Source organism: Haliotis rufescens, unplaced genomic scaffold (genome assembly GCF_023055435.1).
Source record: "Haliotis rufescens isolate VD_foot unplaced genomic scaffold, xgHalRufe1.0.p SCAF_6, whole genome shotgun sequence".
Lineage (NCBI taxonomy): Eukaryota > Metazoa > Mollusca > Gastropoda > Lepetellida > Haliotidae > Haliotis > Haliotis rufescens.
Window position 1 is genome coordinate 54,011,445 of NW_025964334.1, and position 24,098 is coordinate 54,035,542.

At 39.4% G+C, this 24,098-nt stretch overlaps 1 protein-coding gene across 1 annotated transcript in view; it reads left to right on the top strand.

Moving 5' to 3' along the window:
- The window catches only part of LOC124138181 (gonadotropin-releasing hormone II receptor-like), a 48,574-nt gene extending 28,982 nt beyond the window's left edge, over window positions 1-19,592 (top strand). Inside the window, exon 2 of the mRNA XM_046504712.2 lies at window positions 15,158-19,592. Within this exon, the coding sequence (XP_046360668.2) occupies window positions 15,162-16,544 (1,383 nt within the window). The 5' untranslated portion in view covers window positions 15,158-15,161 and the 3' untranslated portion in view covers window positions 16,545-19,592. The remainder of the gene's footprint in view (window positions 1-15,157) is intronic.
- The last annotated feature ends 4,506 nt before the right edge of the window (window positions 19,593-24,098 follow it).

A 24,098-nucleotide genomic window follows, 5' to 3' on the forward strand; every position in this document is an offset into this window, starting at 1 on the left:
GATAAACCGAGCTTAATGGCATTTGAAATAAGATTTTCACGTCTCAGTGCGTTTCTTTTATCCATGCCGATTTGAAACTTAATGGCCAATATCACATACAAAATTACTTAATGCAGCAGAGTGCTCTCTAACAAACAAGCCTACACGTATGGCTGGCCTGTTTCATTCCACACAATGCTAACATTGGCGAAGTGCAGTAAGAGTGACATTTGTGCATCTTGTTATGTGCGGCTTGTCATTGTGCACCATTGATTGCAGCACACGTGTATCCGGGCCAAGTAGGGAGATCGATACCTCATGAGATATACCTTAACTTATCACCAGCAATACAGCACTGCAGATACTGTGCAATAAATCAATGCAGCATTTTTTCATGCACGAGTTATATGATAAACATTGCCATTGGCCTCTCTGTTCAATAATGCAGGTGTTACTATAGAGGCATGTAATACTTCCGCATGTTCGATCGACAAAACTAATCAGGTTTTAAAAGCTATGTGAAATCAGTTTTATTTTTTTGTTTCCGTTTATTTATAAGGACCATATATATCAGCCCATATAAAGGCTTATGGATTGCACCAAACATATACGGACTGAGGGTAGACGCATCTTACAGCACCTTACAGCATGAGCAACCAAATAATGTTGAAAAAATTACGTTTATAACGAACACGCTTATAACGAACTGACGGATATAACGAACTTACTTTTTTGTCCCGACTACAATGTATTTGCTGTATATATGCTTAAAACGAACTACGGTTATAACGAACTAAAATTAGTTGTCCCTTTGAGTTCGTTATAACCGTAGTTTACGGTATTTCTTTTTATGCCAGCTTGTTGCCCGAAGTGATGCAGGTCTTTTTATCACCAGAGCACGGATATGGTGATGAGAAATGGGAATTTAGGGCGATTAATCTAACAAAACTGTCACTCATCCTCTTTCACGTTCACTTAGGTTTTCTACCTCTGTGGCTGAATTGGTCACGCTTTTCATCGGTGTAGCAGACAGTATTACAAAGACGCGATTCGTTAAACATCATTAGCAAGCAGCCGTCTTATGGCAGGACTACTGCTGTGAGGCCTCAGGCAACAAACACATATTTATTATGCAATGTTTTTGTCGGGTTTTCCCGACAGGACCCTTTTCGCGAACACCTGGTGTCACCCATTTTCAGTTATCCTTTTAAAAATGTTGCCTTTTTACCAATCAAATGAATCTTGGCGGATAATGGAGACTCTATCTTTCATTACATTCATTGGGAGAGTACTGTCATTATGAAGATGACACAGAGGTTTGATTTGTTTGTTGTTTTACGCCTCAGGCATTAAATATTAAACATTCACGTCGTTTCACGAAGACTCTGGACCAGGTAAACCAACGGCTGCAAGAACAATGATCCACTCCGTTTGAGTATTGTTTTACGCCGCTTTAAGCAATATTTCAGCAACATCACGGCAGGGGACACCAAAAAAGGGCTTCAGAAATTTTACCCATCTGGGGAATCGGCATAACGAGTGAACGCTTTGACCACTAGGCCTTGGACTACGATGACACACAATATATCGATTTATATTCTTGTCGGTCTTGCGGTACGGTACGGAAGACCTACTGGAATCCAATTTAATACCGTACGGGGTTATTACTGACAGCAATACTTGTTGTCGTTATTATTGTTGTTGTTGTTGTTGTTGTTGTTGTTGTTGTTGTTGTAGTTGATGTTATGTCGTGTTCAAGCTATCCATGTATTTGAGGTCAATGTTAGACTAGTGTATGTGTTGGGATTGATTCTTTCTCACAGGACACAATAACCCTAAGGTAACGATCAGGTTACGAACAGATCCTTTGAACTAAATTGGATATCTGAAGCCTATATCTCTAACTGCGTTCAGGATAACCAGTACCTAATTATAATTCTACCATGAATTTGGAAATTACTCGATTCTGATTGGTCAATCAGAGGCTACTAAATCACAATAAACATCTTCCGATTGAAACAGCTGGTTTGACGGTCGCATCACTGCGGAAGCTAATATTCATAGAATAGTACTTTTTTCAGTCATTATTGGTAGGCATATTTCAATAATTATATCTACAATAATTTTTACAGGTTACAAAAGTTGTAACTGTTAAGTTGCGGTTACTACACTATTTAAAGGATGTTTTGCAATAGAAATCTACAAAGAGAATGTAGTTCAGTTTTGGAGACAAGAGAGAGCTTGGAATTTGGCGCTTTTCTATATTCGACTGTGGCGTCATATCTTTTTCGTCACAATGAACGAAATGACGTCATAATGGTCATAACCGCGCTAAATTCAACATTTTAAACCTCACGCTTGGCGTTCGGTTCCAAATTCAATTTACCGAGGTTAAATCTACAGGTAACCTAGCTCTACATTGAAAACCAAGTATGTGTTTCTTCTAAATATACATTGTCAATCCAAGAGAAAACATAATCAGTCAAAATTGTCCACCGAAACAGATTCCATTTGGCTTAAAGGGCAAAATAGCTGTGAAAGTAATACGAATGTACCACTGAAGGTGAGGTGAAATTGGGTTTAGCGTCGCGTCCAAGATTATTGCACTTATATAGCGACGTGCATGCATGTGTGTGTGTGTTTGTGTGGCTGCTTGTACTAGTCTGGACTGATGCCGATATATAGTGCTAGCCCACTGAGATACCATGCCGCAGTTTAACATGAATACCCCACTCAGACACAGTATACTGACTCCGAGCCGACCAGTCCTTGTTTTAGCCCCTTAATGCCGAGCGCCAGACAGGGTAACAACAAGTACCATCTTTAAACGTCTTTTGGTATGACGCGGCCGGGGATCGAACCCCGGACCTTCCGCTCTCCGGGGGGACGCTCTACCATTAGACCACGGAGGCGGCCATGTACCACTGAAACCATGGCACCATGTATTCGCGAAACACAGGAATCAGCACTGTCAGCGAGGTGTTGAACTATGTATTACCTATGTCCACACATCATAAGATTTCTTCAAAGAAAAGCCAATGAGATGCTATGCATCTAAACTACTGACAACCCACCCACACCGCCTGATGGCAATTCGGTCGAGGAGGCAAAGGAGTCCAATTACAAACAACACTATTATCCTAATACCATAGCTCGCCCTCATTGAAACCTTCTCTATCAATACGCATTTTTCTAATACCCTGACTGTATCCTGCGATCAGCTTCTCAGCGGCAGTTCTCCGTCTCCTCAGCAGTGCATGCCCCAGAATCAATTCATCGAGGTATTGACAGAGTGTGAAGAGGCGACCGCCATCATCAGGAACTATGTTTGGAACTCTGTTTCGGATATGTGTAATTTCCGACGGGCGGGCCCTGAAATAGAGCTAACTGAGCGCCGCCTATGATAAAAACACCTAATCATGAATGAACATATCGTATGATCCTGTGATGTACTTTCTGTGAGACCTTGTTAAAAATTAGAATCGATGGGACTGGAAGATTTGGCAATGGAACCCGTGAGTGGGAGTGCCAATTGTGTAGATCGATGCTTATGATGTCAATCTCTGGATCTCTCGATCATTTACGCAAAGCCGTCATATTGCTGGAATATTGAATAGTGCTGAGTTAAATAAGACACAAACAACAACAAAATATAACACCGGTTGGTGTAAATGTTTTCTCGCACATGGGTTTGCTGGGGTATTTTACACCAATCTGTTGAACACGTTATTGAATTAATATTTATTGGGGGATTGTTTCACAATCAGTTAGTAACGCAGCCATAGAACGTCCGGAGACAATTGGTGAATATATAATATAGCCTGACGGAAATGCCATATCTTGATATTCAGGGCGTACGCTTGAATATTTAAGTTTTTATCAAGGTTTATACATTTAGGGCCTCGGTGGAGCTTTCGGAGGCTTTCCTGGTGGGCAAGTGACGGTCATTTCCAGATTTCACGCATCGGTGACGGATGTGGAGTCCGATGCGGTTCCCTGTTTTGACTTCCGCGTGTTCCCGAGTTGTTGTTTTTCAAATGGACAATTGGCTTGTCTTTGCGTGTGTTTGTGGGTGTGCCACCTGTGGGGTAGGGTGCGCTTAGCTTTTCGCGAACAAATTGTGTCGTCGATGTTTTATGTTGATGGTGATTGATGGGCGCATGTTCATGATGCGGTCGGTGTCGGAGGGGTCGCATCTGCTTTCTTCGGGCTATGAAAAGGTTTTTTTCGCTTGTTTTTATGTGGATGAGTACATTCACATTCTAGCATTTATCTATGGTCTGTCGTCACTATACATGGGGGCGGTCGGATAGCCTAGTGTTTAAAGCGTTTGCTCGTCACGCCGAAGACCCGGGTTCGATTCCCAACATGGCTATAATGTGTGAAGCCCATTTCTTTCGAGTCAGAGTTATTATTATTATTATTATTATTATTATTATTATTATTATTATTATTTACAGATTAAAATAAAAATGCAGCAAAGAGGGTTTGGGTCATCCTGGCACAGTCTGGCTGGTTAGGCTCATCATCAGCTCAGGATCCTTGCCCTTTGTACACGCAGCCCAGACAGCGAATGGGACTTCTCCCAGGAAACGCTGCATAGTCAAACACACCCCGAACTTTTCGGACAATGTGAAGACTCCAACCAACACTGCAGCCTTCTGCATTACCCAGATTGTCAGAAGGGCTGTGTTCCTGGAAGCAAACCCGGGTAGTCTCCCAATGTCAGTCAACATATTGGGAGGTACCAAACCTAAGGCACCGAGAACAATGGGGAGTCGGCAATTTGGTACTTGGGATGCAAGCGTGACATTTCGAAAGCGAGGTCTGCATATTTGCCATGCTTTTCCTCAATCTTGTCAATCACATTACTGTCAAAAGGTACAGACAATCCAATGATATGAATTATATGAATGATTTCATTGGATTTATCAAAAAGGACAAGATTAGGTTTGTTGACCTGGATATGTCTGAGGGTATATACGGGCCTTTTCCAAAGGATTTTGTATTGATCATTTTCCAGGACGCCCTCCACATATTCCGGGTCGTACCATGGGTGGACCTCTGTGTCAAAACAACAAGCATGGCGAAGACGGTAATAAAATGATCGAGCTACACCATCATATCGTTTAAGATACTGTGCCAAAGCTGGGCATCCACCGACAATATGTTGGACAGTCTCATTAAATTCATTACATAATCTACATTATATATTCACATTTTGATGCAAAATTATTATTATTATTATTATTATCATCATCATCATCATCATCATCATCATCATCATCATCATCATCATCATTATTATTATTATTATTATTATTATTATTAACACAAGCCGTCATATTTTCCCAGGTAGAGAAATGGATAGTATGCACGTTTAATTCTATTCATTGTCATCATTATCAGAGTCAATCCCAAAATAGAATACAAAAGGTCACGATGAGGTTCGGCCGAGATAATTCCCCTCCCATTTATTTTTATCTTCAACGAAGCCACTATCATTAACTAATTACTTATCGAGCTAATATTGAACTGACAGTTTATAACGGAATTCATTCACTCTACCAGAGTCAATAATATGCAAATCTATATGGCGTTGCTACGCACATACGAAGCAAGGTGCTGATGGGAAGACTCTTCTTGGACCATTATTATCCATGTATTTCCGTTTTGTTTCGACCTGTTATCGCAATGGGCAGAGTAATTCAGATGATCAAGTAATTGTGTCTACAACTCTTGCCCTTTAATGACCAATCCGCATGCTATCGCTGGGTCCAAATGATAGTTGACAAGCGATAAACATAACCTTCATATCTAAGTCGCCCACGACACACAGAGTATGCGTTGTTTATGTGCTTGTTTTTCTTCACACTGCAGCAGTATTCACGTGAGTATGAAGGTCAGAAGTACAGCGTGTATGTACAAATGTTTCCACAGAATGTTATCAATGGGACGTCCAGTTTAGTGGCAAGAGTAACTGTCAATGAAAGTCCTCCACAGATTGATATCAATAGGATGAACATTAAGTGGTCTTTGTATTCTATGGGGAATCTGTGGCTGCATTTCGGTGTGACGAGTTGCGTTTCTTGGGCACGCCAGAAACCTATGATTGTGAGTTCGAATACCGGTTCGCTACGATTATGTTTTCTAAATATGTGAGCACCATACCCGATTTCAAGGATCTTAACAAAGTAGTAAACGTCCGAGACCGGCATTACTTCGGGCTTTCCTCCCACATCAAGCTCACACACTAGGATATAACTGGAATACAGTTCAAAGCGCCGTTAAACACAACTCACTCACTCACTCTTAGTACTCCATAATAAAATGGAAGTTTAATGTCAGTAGTTCACGGAAACTATATATCTCAATAGAACTATGATGAGTATTTACCATGATAATATTTCTTACACATAGCAAAGGACGGTATTAATTTTCAAGGCTATGTGAAATATCATCAAAACACTTCACGACATCAGGTGTTTAGAAGAACAGATAATTATGTTTTATATTATGCTTTTATATTCCAATATGCGCAGATATCGATGATAAGAAAATGGATCATGTGGCCAGTAACGAGGATGAGTGACATGGTCGAAGTTGAGAAAATATAAATGTGGATACAGCTCTTATTTTACACACCAAATGAGTAGGAAGGAGCTTATGACTCAACCACACGCATTCTTATTGTAGAATATCTTGCGCTTGACAACAAGCAACCGGTATGTCAATTAAACGAATGGGGATGTGATCCCCGCATGGCGTGAGCTCATGATGTATTTCTCAAAGTCGAGTAGCTGGCTGGTCGGGAGAGATATCGATGCGAAACTGTCCAAAGTCTTCACTCCAACAAGGCAACCAAACATTCAGAGTACCCACGACCGTGAACACTTCTGAAAACTATCTGCATCTGAACAGGAATAATGATGTCCTTATGCTTGATGAAGACACGTCCAGTACTGGTCTTCCATGTGTGCGTCCAATCCCGTGAGGTTCCATGTGTTTGCAAATGTGTTTCGCTAGTTTGATAACCTCTGTGTTTGTGTGTGTGTTTGTGTGTGTGTGTTTGTATGTGTGTGTGTCTCTGTGTTTGTATGTGTCTGTGTGTGTGTGTTAGTTAGTGTGTTAGTTAGTGTGTTTGAGTGTGTGTCTGTGTGTGTGTGTGTTAGTGTGTGTGTGTGTCTGTGTGTGTGTATCTCTGTGTTTGTATGTGTCTGTGTGTGTGTATCTGTCTCTCTGTGTTAGTTAGTGTGTGTGTCTGTGTGTCTCTGTGTGTGTCTGTGTGTGTGTGTCTCTGTGTTTGTATGTGTCTGTGTGTGTGTCTGTGTTAGTGTGTGTTAGTTAGTGTGTGTGTGTGTGTTTGTGTGTGTGTCTCTGTGTGTGTGTGTGTTAGTGTGTGTGTGTGTGTGTGTGTGTGTGTGTGTGTGTGTGTGTGTGTGTGTGTGTGTGTGTGTGTGTGTGTGTGTGTGTGTGTGTGTGTGTGTGTGTGTGTGTGCGTGATATACAAGCCCATGTTTCTCCGTATCATCATCCAACGATTTTCCTCTTACAAGATTGAGTGATAATGTTCGTTCGTAATAACCCTAGTTCCTTTTAAGCATATATACATTTATACACAAATGGTCGGGACTAAAAAATAGGTTCGTTATATCAATTAGTTTCTTATAAGCGTTTTCGTAATAAACGTAGTTTACTGTTGTGGTGATTATATGCTTGTTTAAAGGATAAAAGTAATTTTTTAATCATGTCAAGAATATAGGCGTAATGCATGGCGGCACCGTTTTTGTATTGGTTAATCACATATTAATGTTCAACCAAGTCAACATTGACCATTTCTACATTAACCATTCAGCAGGTATTAGCAAGTGATTGAAAGGTTCTGGTTTTAATCCACCAATGAAGTTATTGATCCAAATGAATGAGATCTAAATATCATTGAACGTGAGATCAAGTAGGCTGGTATTTAAAGTAACATCAATGGCTTTATGCTTCGAAACTTTGAAGAAACATTAAAGCAGGATTGTCTTGCGCTTCGAATGCAATCAGAAAAACGCCACCGTCAACCGTATCATGAAACTGAGTGAACATGGATGAGTTTTCAAACTAAACTTGAGCAATAAATTTCATTTTATTATTTTATTTGCTGCCATGTGTTTGGCCTGCATCGCCAAGAAATGAGCTTGGGTATTCCAAAACAATATAAACGTCTGAAATTAGCATAATGCAATAAGTATTTAAAGTAAATTTTCACACATATGGACATCTTTCTAACCAGTGTCTGAAAGGATTGTTCATTCCTAAATTTAACTTTCCATGGGTACAAATTGTAATCTGACAACAATCTCTACTACAATTAAAAACAGAGTAGTTGTCGATTCCGACTGTATCGTAATCAAATAGTGATGTTCGCGATAAACGATTTCATTTGAGATTGTTGTTTGACAGCATGACATACAACACCCTCAGTTAATATTACTGTTTAGTCTGTATGTCTTCACGGACGCTCTCATGATCAAGAAAACGAAGTACTCTTCAACAAACAAACAATCAAAATGTCGTTGTTATTATTCCCTCCATAACCTACACTTAACTAAATGAAAGACCAAATGTCATATTTAAAATCGAGCATTAATCCATCGTCATAAATAGGTACTTTCTGTTCAGAAAATTTATGTCAATCTGTATAATGATTGGATACTACCAGGCGGCGTCAAATGGATATTGATATCTGATATTTTGTATGTTTAATCACGTAAACAGAATTGACATTTATCACACAGACATAAATATTTTAAAACAGAAAATACTGAATATTGGCGTGACTCTAACATATTAACCAGTGCTACATGCCTCCCCTTCCGTACATCATGCTTGGCTGAATTGATTCTTTAAAGGTATTTGTCCATTCCTTAACGGAAGGTAAAGGCTACGCTTTTGAATCAACCCCCAGACATATTTCCGTGATATCAATCTAGTAAAGCAATAGATATTCAATCACCTGCAAATCAATAGCAGGCTTGGTGTATTCCGGTTCTGCGTAGTCTCGCTTTCTTAGCTATTGATCTTCATCACGGCACGGCGGTGCATGTCGACGACACTTCTATTGAGAACGTGATTACAGCAAGATGGACCGGTCGTTGTCGTCAACCAACTTCTGAGTACAGGATTAGAAGTTGGTGTTGGTGATTATGTTGACTTTTAGTCCATGATATGATCTCAGGATTGACGGAAGAAGTATATGGTTGATATATTTGTACGTCTGGCAATAAGGAATTTGATATGGACGTATGAATGATTAATATTCACCTGGACGGTTTACGGATACAATAGGAGCTTCATTTTAAATAGATACAGATGGAGTTCATATTATTTCCAATGTGAATTCTGAGATGAAGACGACAAATCACCCGCGAGGAACAGCTAAATAACGTATGTAATGCTTCTTTTAATTTTAAATCGATGATATCTAACACTCTTCCTTGGTATACTTACTTCCTTGAAGCATGGTGCTGTTTCAATCACGAAAATATTATTTTTTTTCAAAATCGTCATTTCAAAATTGAATTTGACATTTGGGTTATGACTGACTTGATGTTTCACGATTTAGAGTTCATCATCAATTGTATGCAATTCAATTAGCTTTACGTGATTTGTATGTTTGTTATTGTTTCTGTTCCGATGAGGGGGCACGGGTGGCCCAGTCGTCTAAGGCGCCGCGATTCGCTATGCAGAGTTGCGTCCCTCGGGCATGCCAGAAACCTACGATTGACGTCATTGAGAGCAAGTAGTTTCCCCTATTTACTGTTGGTTGGTTGACGGCGGTCTGTAAATAATCGAGTCTGGACCAGACAATCCAGTGATTAATATAATGAGCATCGATCCACGCAATTGAGATCGATGACATGCTTCAACCAAATCAGCGAGCCTGACCACCCGATCCCGTTAGTCGCCTTTTAAGACAAGCATAGTCACCTTTTACGGCAAGCATGGGTTGCTGAAGACCTATTCTACCCCGGAATCTTCATGGGTCCGTAGACATATAGACACAGACATAGTTTATTCCATAACTAACCACTCACAGTGGTACACTGACATAATGCAAGAAAGTCATTTTATAACAGAGGATATTCGCATGATTATAAGTATGAGAATATAAACTAAATGTTTTTAAGTATACAGGAGACAAATTTGCTGAGGTTTCTTAGCACCGAGACTTTAGGAGTAGTAAATAGTTGTTGAAGTTTATGATAATTGGGCTTGACATAATAGTACTTTTTAAGATAACGCTGACGATCAGTTTCTAAATGCGTACACTCAAACAGGTAGTGAAACTCGTCACAGATAGAGGTATTACAACATGGACAGGTCCTATCAACGTAGGTTAATTTATCCATCGTCCCTTCTTAGCAGATAGAGAGTGATTGCGGGTTCTTAACATAGTCAATGGTAACAAGTTTATATAATTTTTATAAATATAGGGTTCAAAGCCAAATTCTGGTTTGATACAAGAGAAAAATTGTCCTCTTGATGACATAGTTTGGTCGTTGTGCCATCCCTGTATAATCTGGTCTTTAAGTCTACTTTCTACAGTGGACAGCAACCATTGTCTGTTACCAACACTTTGAGTCAACCATACAAAGCTTAAACCACAACAATCCAATATATCCTTGATACACTACGAGAAATTACGGAATATATTCCCGAGTGAATGAATGTTTATCCCTAACCTTTGTCGATGGACTTACAACATTCATTCAAGAAGAGAAATATTGCCGATGTGACGTAAAGCTTTAACTCACTCACTCACTCATTCAAAAAGTATAATCAGTCACCAAGATAATCTTTAGTTCCGAGTTTCAGGTTAGTTATTCTGTGTTAATCTTTGACATTTTATTGAAGAAAATGACGAAAGGCATGACATGTCACCCTTACAGAGACACGTCACGTCGCAACTTTGTTCAGATGACGTAATGTAATCAATTTGTGACGTCATATCGTATCATTGTCAACAATACAACACTGTGTCATATGACCTTAACTGACCAATCAGCTTTGAGAATCCGTAAAATGCACATGTCGGAAAATCGGAATGTTATTACATCAGATCATTCTAACTTTATGGTAATAGTTAAAAGTATTATTATACTCATACAATAAGCATTTATTCAATCGGTGCATATCAAATGCTCTTATATCTTCATTTCTACAAGATGAAATGGTGAGGTGAGGTGAGGTGAAATGGGGTTTAACGTCGCGACCAAGATTATTGCACTTATATAGCGACGTGCATGTACGTGTATGTGTGTGTGTGGCTGCTTGTACTAGTCCGGACTGATGCCGATTTATAGTGCTAGCCCACTGAGATACCATGCGGCAGTTTAACATGAATACCCTACTCAGACACAGTATACTGACTCCAAGCCGACCAGTCCTTGTTTTAGCCCCTTAATGCCGAGCGCCAGACAGGGTAACAACAAGTACCATCTTTTAACGTCTTTTGGTATGACGCGGCCGGGGATCGAACCCCGGACCTTCCGATCTCCGGGCGGACGCTCTACCACTAGACCACGGAGGCGGTCACAAGATGAAATAGGCTAGGTGGTCTAAGTTGCGTCCCCTAGCTGTGTCAGGGTCCGCTGTTCATGTTCTCGAATCCCTGATACCACGTTAATTATTTTCTTTTTGTCAACACATGTTCGTGGATTTCACTGCTTCGAGCTTTCCTCCCATATTAAGCTGACATGCTGCGAATTCACTTTAAGAACTCTTTAAGGTGGCGCCAAAACAAATATGAACGTGTGAATGACGTCATTCAGACCCTGAACTGTTGTTTGAGAAGATGCACTGAAGACTTATTAATACGATAACGGTTCAAATAAACTTGAAATCGATGGCTTGCACTTGCTAACAGGTTCGCGTCGATTTATTGTGACGATACTAATTAATCTAATCATGTGTGACATGATTTTATCATGCAACAGTAGATAAGCTAGCACATTAACGCTGAGTGCCTTTGGCGGTCAGTACGTCACATATCGAATTCTTGTTCTGGTTTATGATAAATATTGATTCTGACAAAACAGTGACTGCAGAATAATCTTGATAACAAATCCAATCACATTCTATTTCTGAATATGAAAGATAAATTAAAAATCCAAATTGTACACAAAATCAAAATAATCCATTTACAAGTAATGAAGAACAATCCGATATCCCATTGGGGGGTGGGGGTGGGGGTGGGGTGTGGGGGGGGGTGGGGGGTGGAGGGTTGAGTTGACCCTATACATGTATTGCAGATGGCAGAGCCCACGAAATAGTCAGGTTTCATGTACTTGAATAATGGCCTTGAGCAGCTGGTGTATTTCTGAAACAACCATATCATCATCATTCAAAACTATTTTGAAAAAGACCTCGGAACAGGGTCACTTCGGAATTAGAAGTCGCCGCGTTGCGTAATAAGGATCTATTCTGAGAATCTCGTTATTTTGAAAGAGAAAGCGTAACGGCCATACAGGCCAGGTCTCTCCCTGCAACATAATAATTGATACTCTAAATAGATGCACACCGACCTAAATTACAACTCGTGCATTCATTGACATCCATCAACAAATCAGCATCTTTCTGTCGGAGTCATGGCTGCGTTCACCTCTTTAGGTACAGCTTGTCACTAATGGCAATTGTTGCTTGTTAACAAGTGCGTCTATCGACTGACCGCCACTGTTAGACAACATCAATAATACATGTTTCATGACTTAGATCTCAGTTCGATAACAGTCCCGTGATGATGGTGCGTGCTCAACATGAACTAACTCTGTCTAGTCCCTTGCTCCTAACTGTTATCTATACTAACGCAAACACTCATTCCATGTAAGCCCGTGTTTCTGTACACATGAGTGGTTCTACATGTGTGTTTGTGTTATGATAAATATATACATCTAACTACTGCATCACCCTTCAGTAAATATGAATTAAGTTAGGATGCTCTAACCTTCAGAGGGGGCGGTCGGGTAGTCTAGTGGTTAAAGCGTTCGCTCGTCACGCCGAAGACCCGGGTTCTATTCCCGACATGGGTACAATATGTGAATCCCATTTCTGATGTCCCCGCCGTGATATTGCTTGAATATTGCTAAAAGCGGTGTACAACCATACTCACTCACTCTAAGGGGGGTTGCCCAGTAGTCTCAGGCGCCGCGATTCGCTGTGCAGAGTTGCGTCCCTTGGCCACGCCATAAAGCCCGAAGTGATGCAGGTCTCAGACGTCTACCACTTCGCTGAAACCCACGAGCACGGGTATGTTGCTGACAAACCTAGAAACATAATCGGGGCCAACCGGGATTCGAAACAACAATCATAGGATCCGGGCGTGCCCAACGACTAGGCCACCCGTGCCCTCACGTGCATCTGAACACGCAGTGCGTCAGTGTATCAGCGTGTCTCTACCTACTTAACATTTCATAACGTCTTGTATGCACTGTTGATGTCTACTGTCCGTACATTATGGTCGGCCAAGATTTGGAACAGTCGTCCAAAATAAAAGTGGCAAATCCGTTCCATAAACTTAAACAAAAGAATTTGCCGTGTAGAGATGCGCACCTTGGTGCGGCAGAATGGTATGATCCAGATATGCAGAATATGATGAAATCCAGATATGCCATCAATATATACCATACCCTTGCTCTTAAGTTTCACAAAAGTTATGTCCGGACATTTAATGTTCTTTACGTTACGCCACTGTGAGAAACTTTCTTTACAAACTATACCATAAAGAGGAGGAAATATAACAAAGTACACGTTAATGTAAAACAGACTTTAAAAAGCTTCAGAATAATGCCAAAACATATTTTTTCGATCAAAACGAAAACAGTAAAGTGCACTGAGACAAGCTAATGTGCTATGTATGAAAGCTAGTTTTTTTAGTCGAAATATTCCTAAGAAATATAAATGTCAGAATGAAATGAAAAGTATCATGTTTCGTTTTAACATTTTTGTTTGTTATTCATGTACGTAGCAGGAAATACATTGAAACATTTTTGTCGTTTAATAAATGCACACTGTTCGTTGGCTCAATATTATAATATCAAGGTGAATACAAGAAAAGTAGACTGAGTTGAGTTCTAAACTAACCATATTACCAGAACACTACAGACGACGACAATCCATACCATTGGTTCAGATACTTACTAACTGTAATATTAAGGTACACCTACAGATTTCGGGTGCCTATCCGCCATGTTTGTTTAATGCTACTTATATAGCAGAATGACATAGCGTTACTAGAAAAATCATTGGGCGATGAAACTCAAGACATGCAAAATGACTCCGCTTGCATTTGTATGGTTAAATATAATGAAAACTCAACATTGAGTAGCACAGCAATTAATAAACATTGATAATTGAACATCAACATGAAAATATTTCTCTAAGAAACGGAATGGCGTGCGGCACCACATCTATTGGGGAATTCAACACCTTTCAAGAAACAAGTAAACTTTTCCAGTAACTTTGGATTCTCAAATTACATTTAGTTACTTACCTTGAGTTATCGGTGAAGAGGATACAGGATACACGTGTATGTACGCTAGCTTGGATTACAATAAGGCCTGGAGTGAGTGAGTGAGTGAGTGAATGAAGTCACCCATGCACCCCCGTACCCGAGCTTGGATAATGTAAAACGTCAGAGCCAGTGAATAATCAGTCTTGCTTATCTCGCAAAAGATCCAATTAGATGTCAAAAGCAAAATAGTTTTAGATTTATGAATGCACCGTTGAAAATCATACCAGACATACCAGTGGTGGATAGCGTGACTCATACACATGGTAGCCAGGTATTCATAATGTTCACATCGCCATTGTCTGATATTAGTCTTCTCTTCTGACACGTATTGTAAACACATAGCATTTGAAACCCGTTGGGCCTTATATCGCGTGATATACAAGTCCTTGTAAAAGTGTGGACAAAGGGATTATGTTTTGGGGCAGCATCACTTTATATATACGCGTGCGTCCTTGATTAACTCGGGGTCCGGTTTAACAAGGTTTCAGTTGTGAGGAACCAGATTCTTCAACTGTATACACCAAGCAATTTACAACTAAATAGACTTGAAATATCATTGCAACTCTTTACAGAAAAAGGTTAACATTATCATAACATTGACCTTTATATCTCTATTTTCAGAAAAATGACGGACACCATGGGATACAACACCAGCCTATACTCATCTATGGCCTTCCTTGCACAGAGTGACGAGGACATGTGCAACGAAGACGCCAACTGCAGCGACATCACGGGCAAAGACGCTGGACAGAGAGCAGCAATGGAGGAACCAATATGGACACCGGATGTTATTCAAAGAGTCGTCTCCCTTCTTTTTATAATGCTGTTGACTTTTGTTGGAAACACTATTATAATAATTGTGCTGAATTGCAGCCGTTACAGAAAACGCTACAGTCGAGTGAATATTTTCATCGTGAATCTAGCTATTGGGGATTTAACAGTGTGCTTCTGCACTATGACAACTGAGATTCTATTTGTGGCGTTTGGACAGTGGGTACTTGGGCCAGCTGCGTGTAAGATTCTCACCTACATACAGATCGTGACATTGGCTAGCACGACATTTATACTAACGGCAATGAGCTTCGACCGATACATGGCAATTTGTCAACCACTTGTGTACCGTGCTACCACGTCACGTGCTAAGAAGATGATTGTGGCTTCGTGGATTTTAGCGTTTGTGTTGGCTATTCCACAAATGTTTATCTTCCTCCAGAACGAGGATAAAAAAACACATAAATTAAAGTGTTCGAGTGCAGGCTACACAGCCTGGTGGCAGAGGAAGCTATACTTTTCCTTCATGACGTCCTATATTCTTGTGGTTCCGGCTATATTCATCTCTTACTGTTATATCAACGTAGTTCTTGTCGTTTGGAGACAGGGAAGAGACATTGCGGCATCGAAAGAAAGCAACCTTACTCTACGGCGCTCGATGGTGGACAGTAAAGCCATTCCTCGAGCTAAGATAAAGACCATAAAGATGACTTTTAGCATCATTGCGAGTTTCATTGCGTGCTACACTCCTTACTTTGTTACGACCTTAATACGTGTGTACAGTGAATACAAGTACACGATTCCCAAATCTGTTATGGCGTTTGCTGAAACAATAGCATTGTTACAGAGTGCTATAAATCCACTTTTATATGGAATATTTAATATCAAGCTCAAAAGAGGATTAATGGAGGTTTTCTGTCCTGATAAGCTTATTCGCAAAACAAGTCTGAAGAGCAACGGCCTGACAGAGTGCATGTCGGTGACAGAGGATTATCAAGCTACGAACGCTAAACGACACTCTGCATTCTCCTTTCGGCATAGAGACCCTGCTTCCACATCCAGTAGTAGTTCACATGAAAGAGTCAAAGGTGTTATCATCACGGAGGAAAATAAGAATGGATTCAAACTGAGAGTAAGGTTTGCATCTAAAGATACCTTTTTAGGCGAACGTCATAGTTCTGACGGCGGCGAACAGAGGTCATGTGACGTTGCTCATATTAAGACCACGTGTATGTGATTCCAGGGGTACATGTATGTTCATCCGCATGTATCGCTTACTGTGTAATAACATTGACCATACTTTTAAAGGTCATGTGGAATATCTTTTCTTCATTGTGATATTATCTTGGAAACCAAAGGTGTTTTTGCAGTGCTCTTCTCTCAACTATGGCGTTATTAATGCATGTTTATTTATACATATGCATGAAATATATGTGTAGACGACATTCATCCCGCTACTCCAATGGGAGGACATCATAACACATAACTAAAACCCATGGTAAAAAAAGAATTCCAGTGCAGATTCTAATCTTTTCTATCAAGCTTAGACCTTACTACGCCATGTGTACAAACAATGAATTATGAAACACTTAGATTTTTAAAAATATCCATACCTTAAAACTGAAAAAAATCTCACGTAAACATTCAAATGTGACCAAGGGAGAAGATAGTGAAAGAAGAAACACGAAGGAACCACACTGACCCATAATTCGAAAGACGTCACATTGGGAATTACGTTATGTGTACAAGGTGAAACAGGTGGACTGGATATTTCTGCCACAATCTGTCACAAACTGGAAACCTACAATAGACACGTCTCAAATAACAGGAGCCAGGCCGATTGATTTGAGTTTAAAAGACATCTTTATTGGAAAATTGTATCGTGATAACAAGTTAGAAACAAAAGTTTTATTTGTAACGACATGTGGTAGCAAATGCCGAAGGAGAAGCCTATGCCTCACGAACAAGCTCGAAACAGTTAAAGATGCACAAACTAATAGGACATCCTATTTTGCCAAAACATTAAAGCCGTCTAGGTACGGATATAATTGAAATTAACCAGCACTGGTAAAACTATGTTGAAAGGTTCGTATCGTGACATGGGGAAGTTTGACGAAAGTGAAGGACTGACAGACACAGTGTATAGACAATGCCATAAAGAATTCCGGTGCAACTGAGTCAAGTTGAAACCAGATTGAAAACCCTCTAGCTGAGTACTGTAATGTGTGCCTTATAAGAAAACCCCCAACAACCTCACCATCATGACAGCACCTCCATCTCCCAACATAAACACTAACACACGATGCCAACAACCACTGTACACCCAATTATTGTTTGCTTGAAAAGGAGGCAGCGATCACGACGAATGTCTATTTTATCTTTGGGGCCTTATTACTTGTAGTGGATAGTTCATGAATATAAAAGCAAGTGTTACCATTCGATGAGACGACTGTACATACAAACTACTTTAGCTGATATAAGTATTGTTGCAGTCACGCAAAATCGTATTATATGAGAAAAGAGATGTTTTCAGTAGAGGGTATCTGTGTTGATTTGTTCTCTGGAATACAAAGTTCTTCAACAGACATACTGGGTTAGTTAAATGCCCCACAGCCTAGGGCACAGATACGTGCTAACTATTGCTACCCTTGGTCACGTATATGAGCATACGATTACCCTCAGTTTCATTTTACGAACAGGTAGGCACTTCGTTATTTGTACCATGCATACATGGGATGTGTTAGTATGCAGATTCCACGTTTGTTGAACGTTGCTCAATGTTGTTCTAGTCTGCTGGTTCAGACAACGTGTTGCAAACATATGAACTTTTATAGTTAGCTGTGACAACGGTGGATCTTAAACACCAAGAACCCCTGACTGTATTATTATTGTTGAATCTTCCCGAGAAAGGGGATCCATGTTACTAGTGACTGATATTTCCTTCAATGACATCGCAGTGATACAATGTAAGTAATGGGTTCAAACAACACTTCATATTATTGTATATTGATATTAAAATGCAATTTATCGTTATACTACTCATTATGTTAATAGAATCATATATGCTGACATGCTTGCGCGAGTAATGTACAATCTGAATTAGACATCGTGAGAATCAAGAGACCCACAGTATTTCATCATTGGTATAATGTGTGAACACTGATGAATCCTGTAAAGTTGCTGATTGCGGTACGTTGTTCTCTTTGATTCCAGGGAAACATCACAGATTTACCTCATAAATGAAATTGAAATCAATCCATCATTACCTATTTTCCAACAACCCCTGTATTCCACTAAGTGAGCTACGCCCAAGACTCGATTGTCACTTCGTCACAAGGGGCCCATGACTGATACGAAGCAAACTCACCTGCCGAGCAAAAGAAGGCATATCTTGAAAATCAGATTTAACAAAAACATTTTTGTCAAAACGTTACTGGGCTGAAAACAGAGACCGAAACACGACAATAATACCCTTATCATAAGGCTTATCAAGCATATGTGAATATTTTCTTTTGCCCGGAAATATAGTTTAAGTATACATGTAAATGCATAAGTTTTGGGTTTTTTCGAGGTATTGTAGAGGATTGTTTATGAAACTGTTAAAATGAAAAGCTATATTTTCTTATTATGTTTTATAATGTTTTATCGATGTGTAATGTTCTCAATCAACGACCGGTATGTCTTGTTCTGAACACCTTACATTTCTACTTGAATGTAGTGTCAGAATCTAGCAACGTTCTTTTACTTATTCTTTAAAATATAATGCTCAACTCCAAACCTTGTATTTTCAAAACGTTATTATGTATAGTTTGTATCGATCAAATGTAGTGTCTTTGGACATCAAAGGTTAGTTCCATACAGAGTACGTGTTATCAGCGGTTTCCATTTCATAAGAAACATAGAATTAACTCTCGTATTTTAACTATTGATTTATGTCATGTTCTAAGAGAGTATCTATGGAAACAAACCTTATTTCCCACTTTCCCATTCCAAATAAAAGAATAAGATATGACATTGTTTTTATCGGGTTCGGTAAAAAGTGATACAGATATATTTATTTCGATAAAAGTACCAAACACGTAACTGAACATATGGGCTATGCCATTTGTTCTTGCCCCCAAGGTTTTGTCGCATGGATAAATCCCATGGTCACTGAAACCTCGAAAATTAATGACAACTGGTGTTAACTGCTTCTTATATAAACTGTTATTCCTAATGAGTTTATATTGTAATAGTGATTAAGATAAAGTTCATTTACGAGATAAGACGTGTTTGATTATTTCTAATGCTAATAAAATGATTGTTATTATCATAATCTGTGTGTTGGTAGCTATTACTTTGAGAGTGAGTGTTTAGGTGAGTGAGGTAATTGTGTGAGTGGCTAGTGCCACTGGTAGAGGACACTGTTACCATTTTCGCGAACCCCTGTTGTCACCACTGACATTTCATATAATTGTCATTAGTAATTTTCTTTTATGTATGGTACAATGTATGTTTCGCTACATACTTAAGACTTTTTATTCTCTGACGTTGACATTTGAGTCTTTTCACTTCTCGTAACATTAAAGGTCGCCATCTATATAAATACGTATACAATGAATAGATCAGTGTCACTCATTTTCACGAAACGTAGCGTTGGGGCATCAACATCTTCAGGCAAGAGACTGCTGGGAACTTAAATGACCACCTTACTGATCTTAACTATGTCTTCGACACATTGACAAATGAAAGGTTCTGCGATTGACATCTAATATACATCAAGGACCCGGCTATAAACATGTCAATACAATTTTGATGAAATCTGTACGAAGACGAGTAGTTGACGTTTTGACATTGGTCTAGCTGATGGTGGATGTGCTGATCGAGAAAATACACTGATTGGGCTATTGTGACGGTCTTGGCACACACCATAGACACGTCCATCGTCCGATTACGTCTTGATCTGCTGAGGGGATGATATAGCTTTGATCTCATTGTTGGGTTATCGTTAGATCTGAAAGACTTCAATGTCACTAGTGTCTGCAGTATTTGACGTCGGTTGCTAGGGTGGGCGTTATTTCAAATATTGTTTACTTTGCTTGGATTTGAATAGAAACGGCAGTGTTATGTTAGAGAATTCATGAACATCTTATGTCTTCGCATTCGAAAACTTTACGTCCACAAAGCAAACCTCATGACCAGAAAATTTCCCAAACAAGAACCCAACAATCTGGATTCACGAGTCTCGCCAGGGGTAGCAGTATGTGCTTAAGGTGATGGTGCTTCTTTTAAGTTTCCACCTTGGTATAAGTACTGTCATGTGTGAAACTGAGATGTGTGTGTTAGTAGGTAAGCATTAACTGTTTGATTGATATCCATCATATCATTTAAGTTGAGACAAAACTGATATTTTAATCGCCTGAATACAAACGTGCTAGAACTGCCAACTGTTCCGGAACCAGAAAATAAAGCGACACAACCCTTTATATATCCAATAGAAATATCTGCACAAAGCAGAGTCGTGTTGTACGATTCCGACTATATCATGAGCATGTGTTTATGAATCACTATCAAATATATGATACCAGGTGTTCACGGAAAGGTGAGCCGCTGGCACCCGTCACAAACACATGCAACGGCAAGTCAATTGTTCACCTGAACAAACACGGGAACATATGGTACAAGTCAAAATTTGGAATTAAATCGGACATCATTTTTGGTACTGATGCGTAAAATGTGGAAATGTTCTTCACAAAACCTTTTGAAAGCTTAACTGATGCTTTGAATGTTGTGACCTTGATCAAACAACTTCTGAGCAAGAGTCGTAAATCATTATCAATGTTACAGGCAGCATTACCAGTCCCATAGCACATTTAATGCCAGATACATTGATCTATGCATAGATAAAACCTTAAGACCGATCTTTGTATGAATGAATAGTCAATGATCAGGAAGGACATATCAATGTCTATTGATACTCAAGAAAGATAGCGCCACCATCTGAGCAAATTGACACTAAGGACAACACGACCATCAGGGCAAACTCCGTATGCATGTTCTCTGTATAAGGAAATATTGCAATCCAAAGTAATTAAAATGGAGTACAAATCAACATCAACAATGCTACATTTACATACATATGTTTCATATAATAATATATAATTCAAATATGTATCCTGCTTTGGGTTGATAAACATCTATCAATATTTCTATCATTTGTGACATCATGTATGGCCACGGCTAGTTGTGCAGTGGAAAGTCATAATACGTCAATAGTTGTCAAGGTAGTAATTAGGCTTATACAGCCATTGGTGCATTGATAATTTCATGTCATAGCCTACAACTAAAATCGAGAAGAAAGCCAGGATGTCATTCATACCATCACTTAAATCGTAATGTCGTTAGTACGCTACAAGCAAACCGCACATTCATTGTGCAGAAGCCCGCTGTTAGAAGTAATTGACCTTTCGGTGTTATGGGCCCCGGCTTGAAGGAAAGAACAATAGCGTGTTTTGTTCTGCCCGAACTAAGAAAGATCATTGATTTGCCGGATTCAGTAGCTCCTTTTTATAGCCTGTTTGTAAAGCAGAAACAATTACGATGTATTGAATCAATACAGTCATTTATTCTTTCTTGTCGACATCAAACACTTCACATCACCTAACATTGATATATCTCTAAAGGCATACCGTACATTAACAAATTTATCAATATTTTACCTGAGTCTATTCATAACAGACTTCTATAAGGAAACACAGACAACAATGTTGCAACATGTCCTAAACAAATTCAAGCCATGCATCTATATACGTACTAAGATAAGCTATATATGGCCTGAAATTATCCATACTCCAATAAATCTGTTGGCCTTAAGATAACCCACACATATCGATCGTCAATAGCTCTGATATTTCATTGTTTTACCAATCACAGAAAATGTGAAAATCCAGACTAAAGGTACTTGGTAATCAGAATCAAGATCTTAAGAATGATCGTCACTTATCACTGTAACGTCCCTGTGTTTACACCTCATGTTCGAGAAACAGATGCTCATTCTATGCCTCATCCTTTGTGAGTGGCGGGTGCTACCGGTAGGGCAGGAAATGCTACCCTTTTCGCGAACACCTGGTATCATCACCGCTATTTTTGCTTTTACGCCTAATGGAATCTGTTGCGGTGGATAATCGAGAATTATTCTCTGGCGTTGAAGCTTTATATTTACAGCTGCCGACCTAGATCCATTACAAAATTACTTTGAAATCTAGTGTACCGCCATTTACAAGAAATGGAAACAGTTCTCTCTGAAGTTGTTTGCGGAAGACGACAAATTGAAGCGATTAACATATTTAAAAATTACCATGAGGCCGCGGCTCATGTACAAGTTTTTCAGACGAGCAAGTGTTTGGAAATGCCATTCGTCACCAGATGGAATGGTAAACGTTCACTGCAAGTTCTCATCCCTGAGAAACTTTCGGGATAAAATGTCCCGTGTGGGCGTAACGATCAAGTCAATGTAGGATGCATCCACCTCCCCATGACAACAGATGGAAAGGTAAACGTTCACTCCAAATTCTCATCCCTGAGAAACTTTCGGGATAAAATGTCCCGTGTGGGCGTAACGATCAAGTCAATGTAGGATGCATCCACCTCCCCATGACAACAGATGGAAAGGTAAACGTTCACTCCAAATTCTCATCCCTGAGAAACTTTCGGGATAAAATGTCCCGTGTGGGCGTAACGATCAAGTCAATGTAGGATGCATCCACCTCCCCATGACAACAGGATGACTGTATCGTAACACCTTTTAATACATATGATCATTTTGTATACAGTTGCACATGCTATTTATAAACGTATATCATGATAGTTTTATCAGCATACTATTTTGATCATACATTCAGATATAGTTTTTTATGACATCAATTATCCTTGGTTTAACACTTTTTACCAATTTGTTGATATCGGGGATGGTATTCTTAAATTTTCTCATGTTCGCTTCGTCAATCAGCATGGGCTTTTCCGACATTAAGGAAATCGATTTCGGCATTAACCTAAAGTTAGATGTCAGTTGGAATTTTCTTTCTTTCAACAGTCAATTTTATTTGATTTGCTATTGATTTGACGACGTCCCACAGTCACTCTTAATTAGGGTTTATGGAAATTCATATCCATCCATTTTTTTACGTTCTTCCCATAAAAGATTAACTTCCAGGATAAAAATCCAATAATGATATTGAGTGAGAAATATGGTTTTATGCACATTTTCGCAATTACCTGGCCAGAGGACACCAAAGTCGGAATCCAAACACTGAAAAGGCTTGCTGGGTGTTGAACCAGTGTCTTTAACGCGATAAGCCAATCACCACTACTATAACCATCAGGCTACTCAATGCTCTTTTTCTTCGTGGCGGAATTTAGTGGGCAGAATTTCTGCAGTTAGACCTTATATGAAAAGAATATACATGTAGTTCTCTAAAAGTGTTATTTGGCATTAACTGAAAAATACGCATGGAAATAGTACAATTCCTCCCCTCCGAGAACAAAGAACACATCTCAAAGACACCGTTGGTCATCAGCTAAATATCGAATGAAATGAAGTTATTTGTAGAAGCATCTGAAGCAATAACGACGGTGCGGCTGCTATTTGAAATGTCTTCAGATTAATTGGCCGTGTAAGGTGATAAGTGTGATGCGAGAGAAAAGTCAATAATAATAATAATAAATAATAATGATGATGATGATAATAATAATAGTCCATTTACATGGCGCTGTGCTCCATGCATAAGGATGCTCTTAGCGTTTAGACATGTAT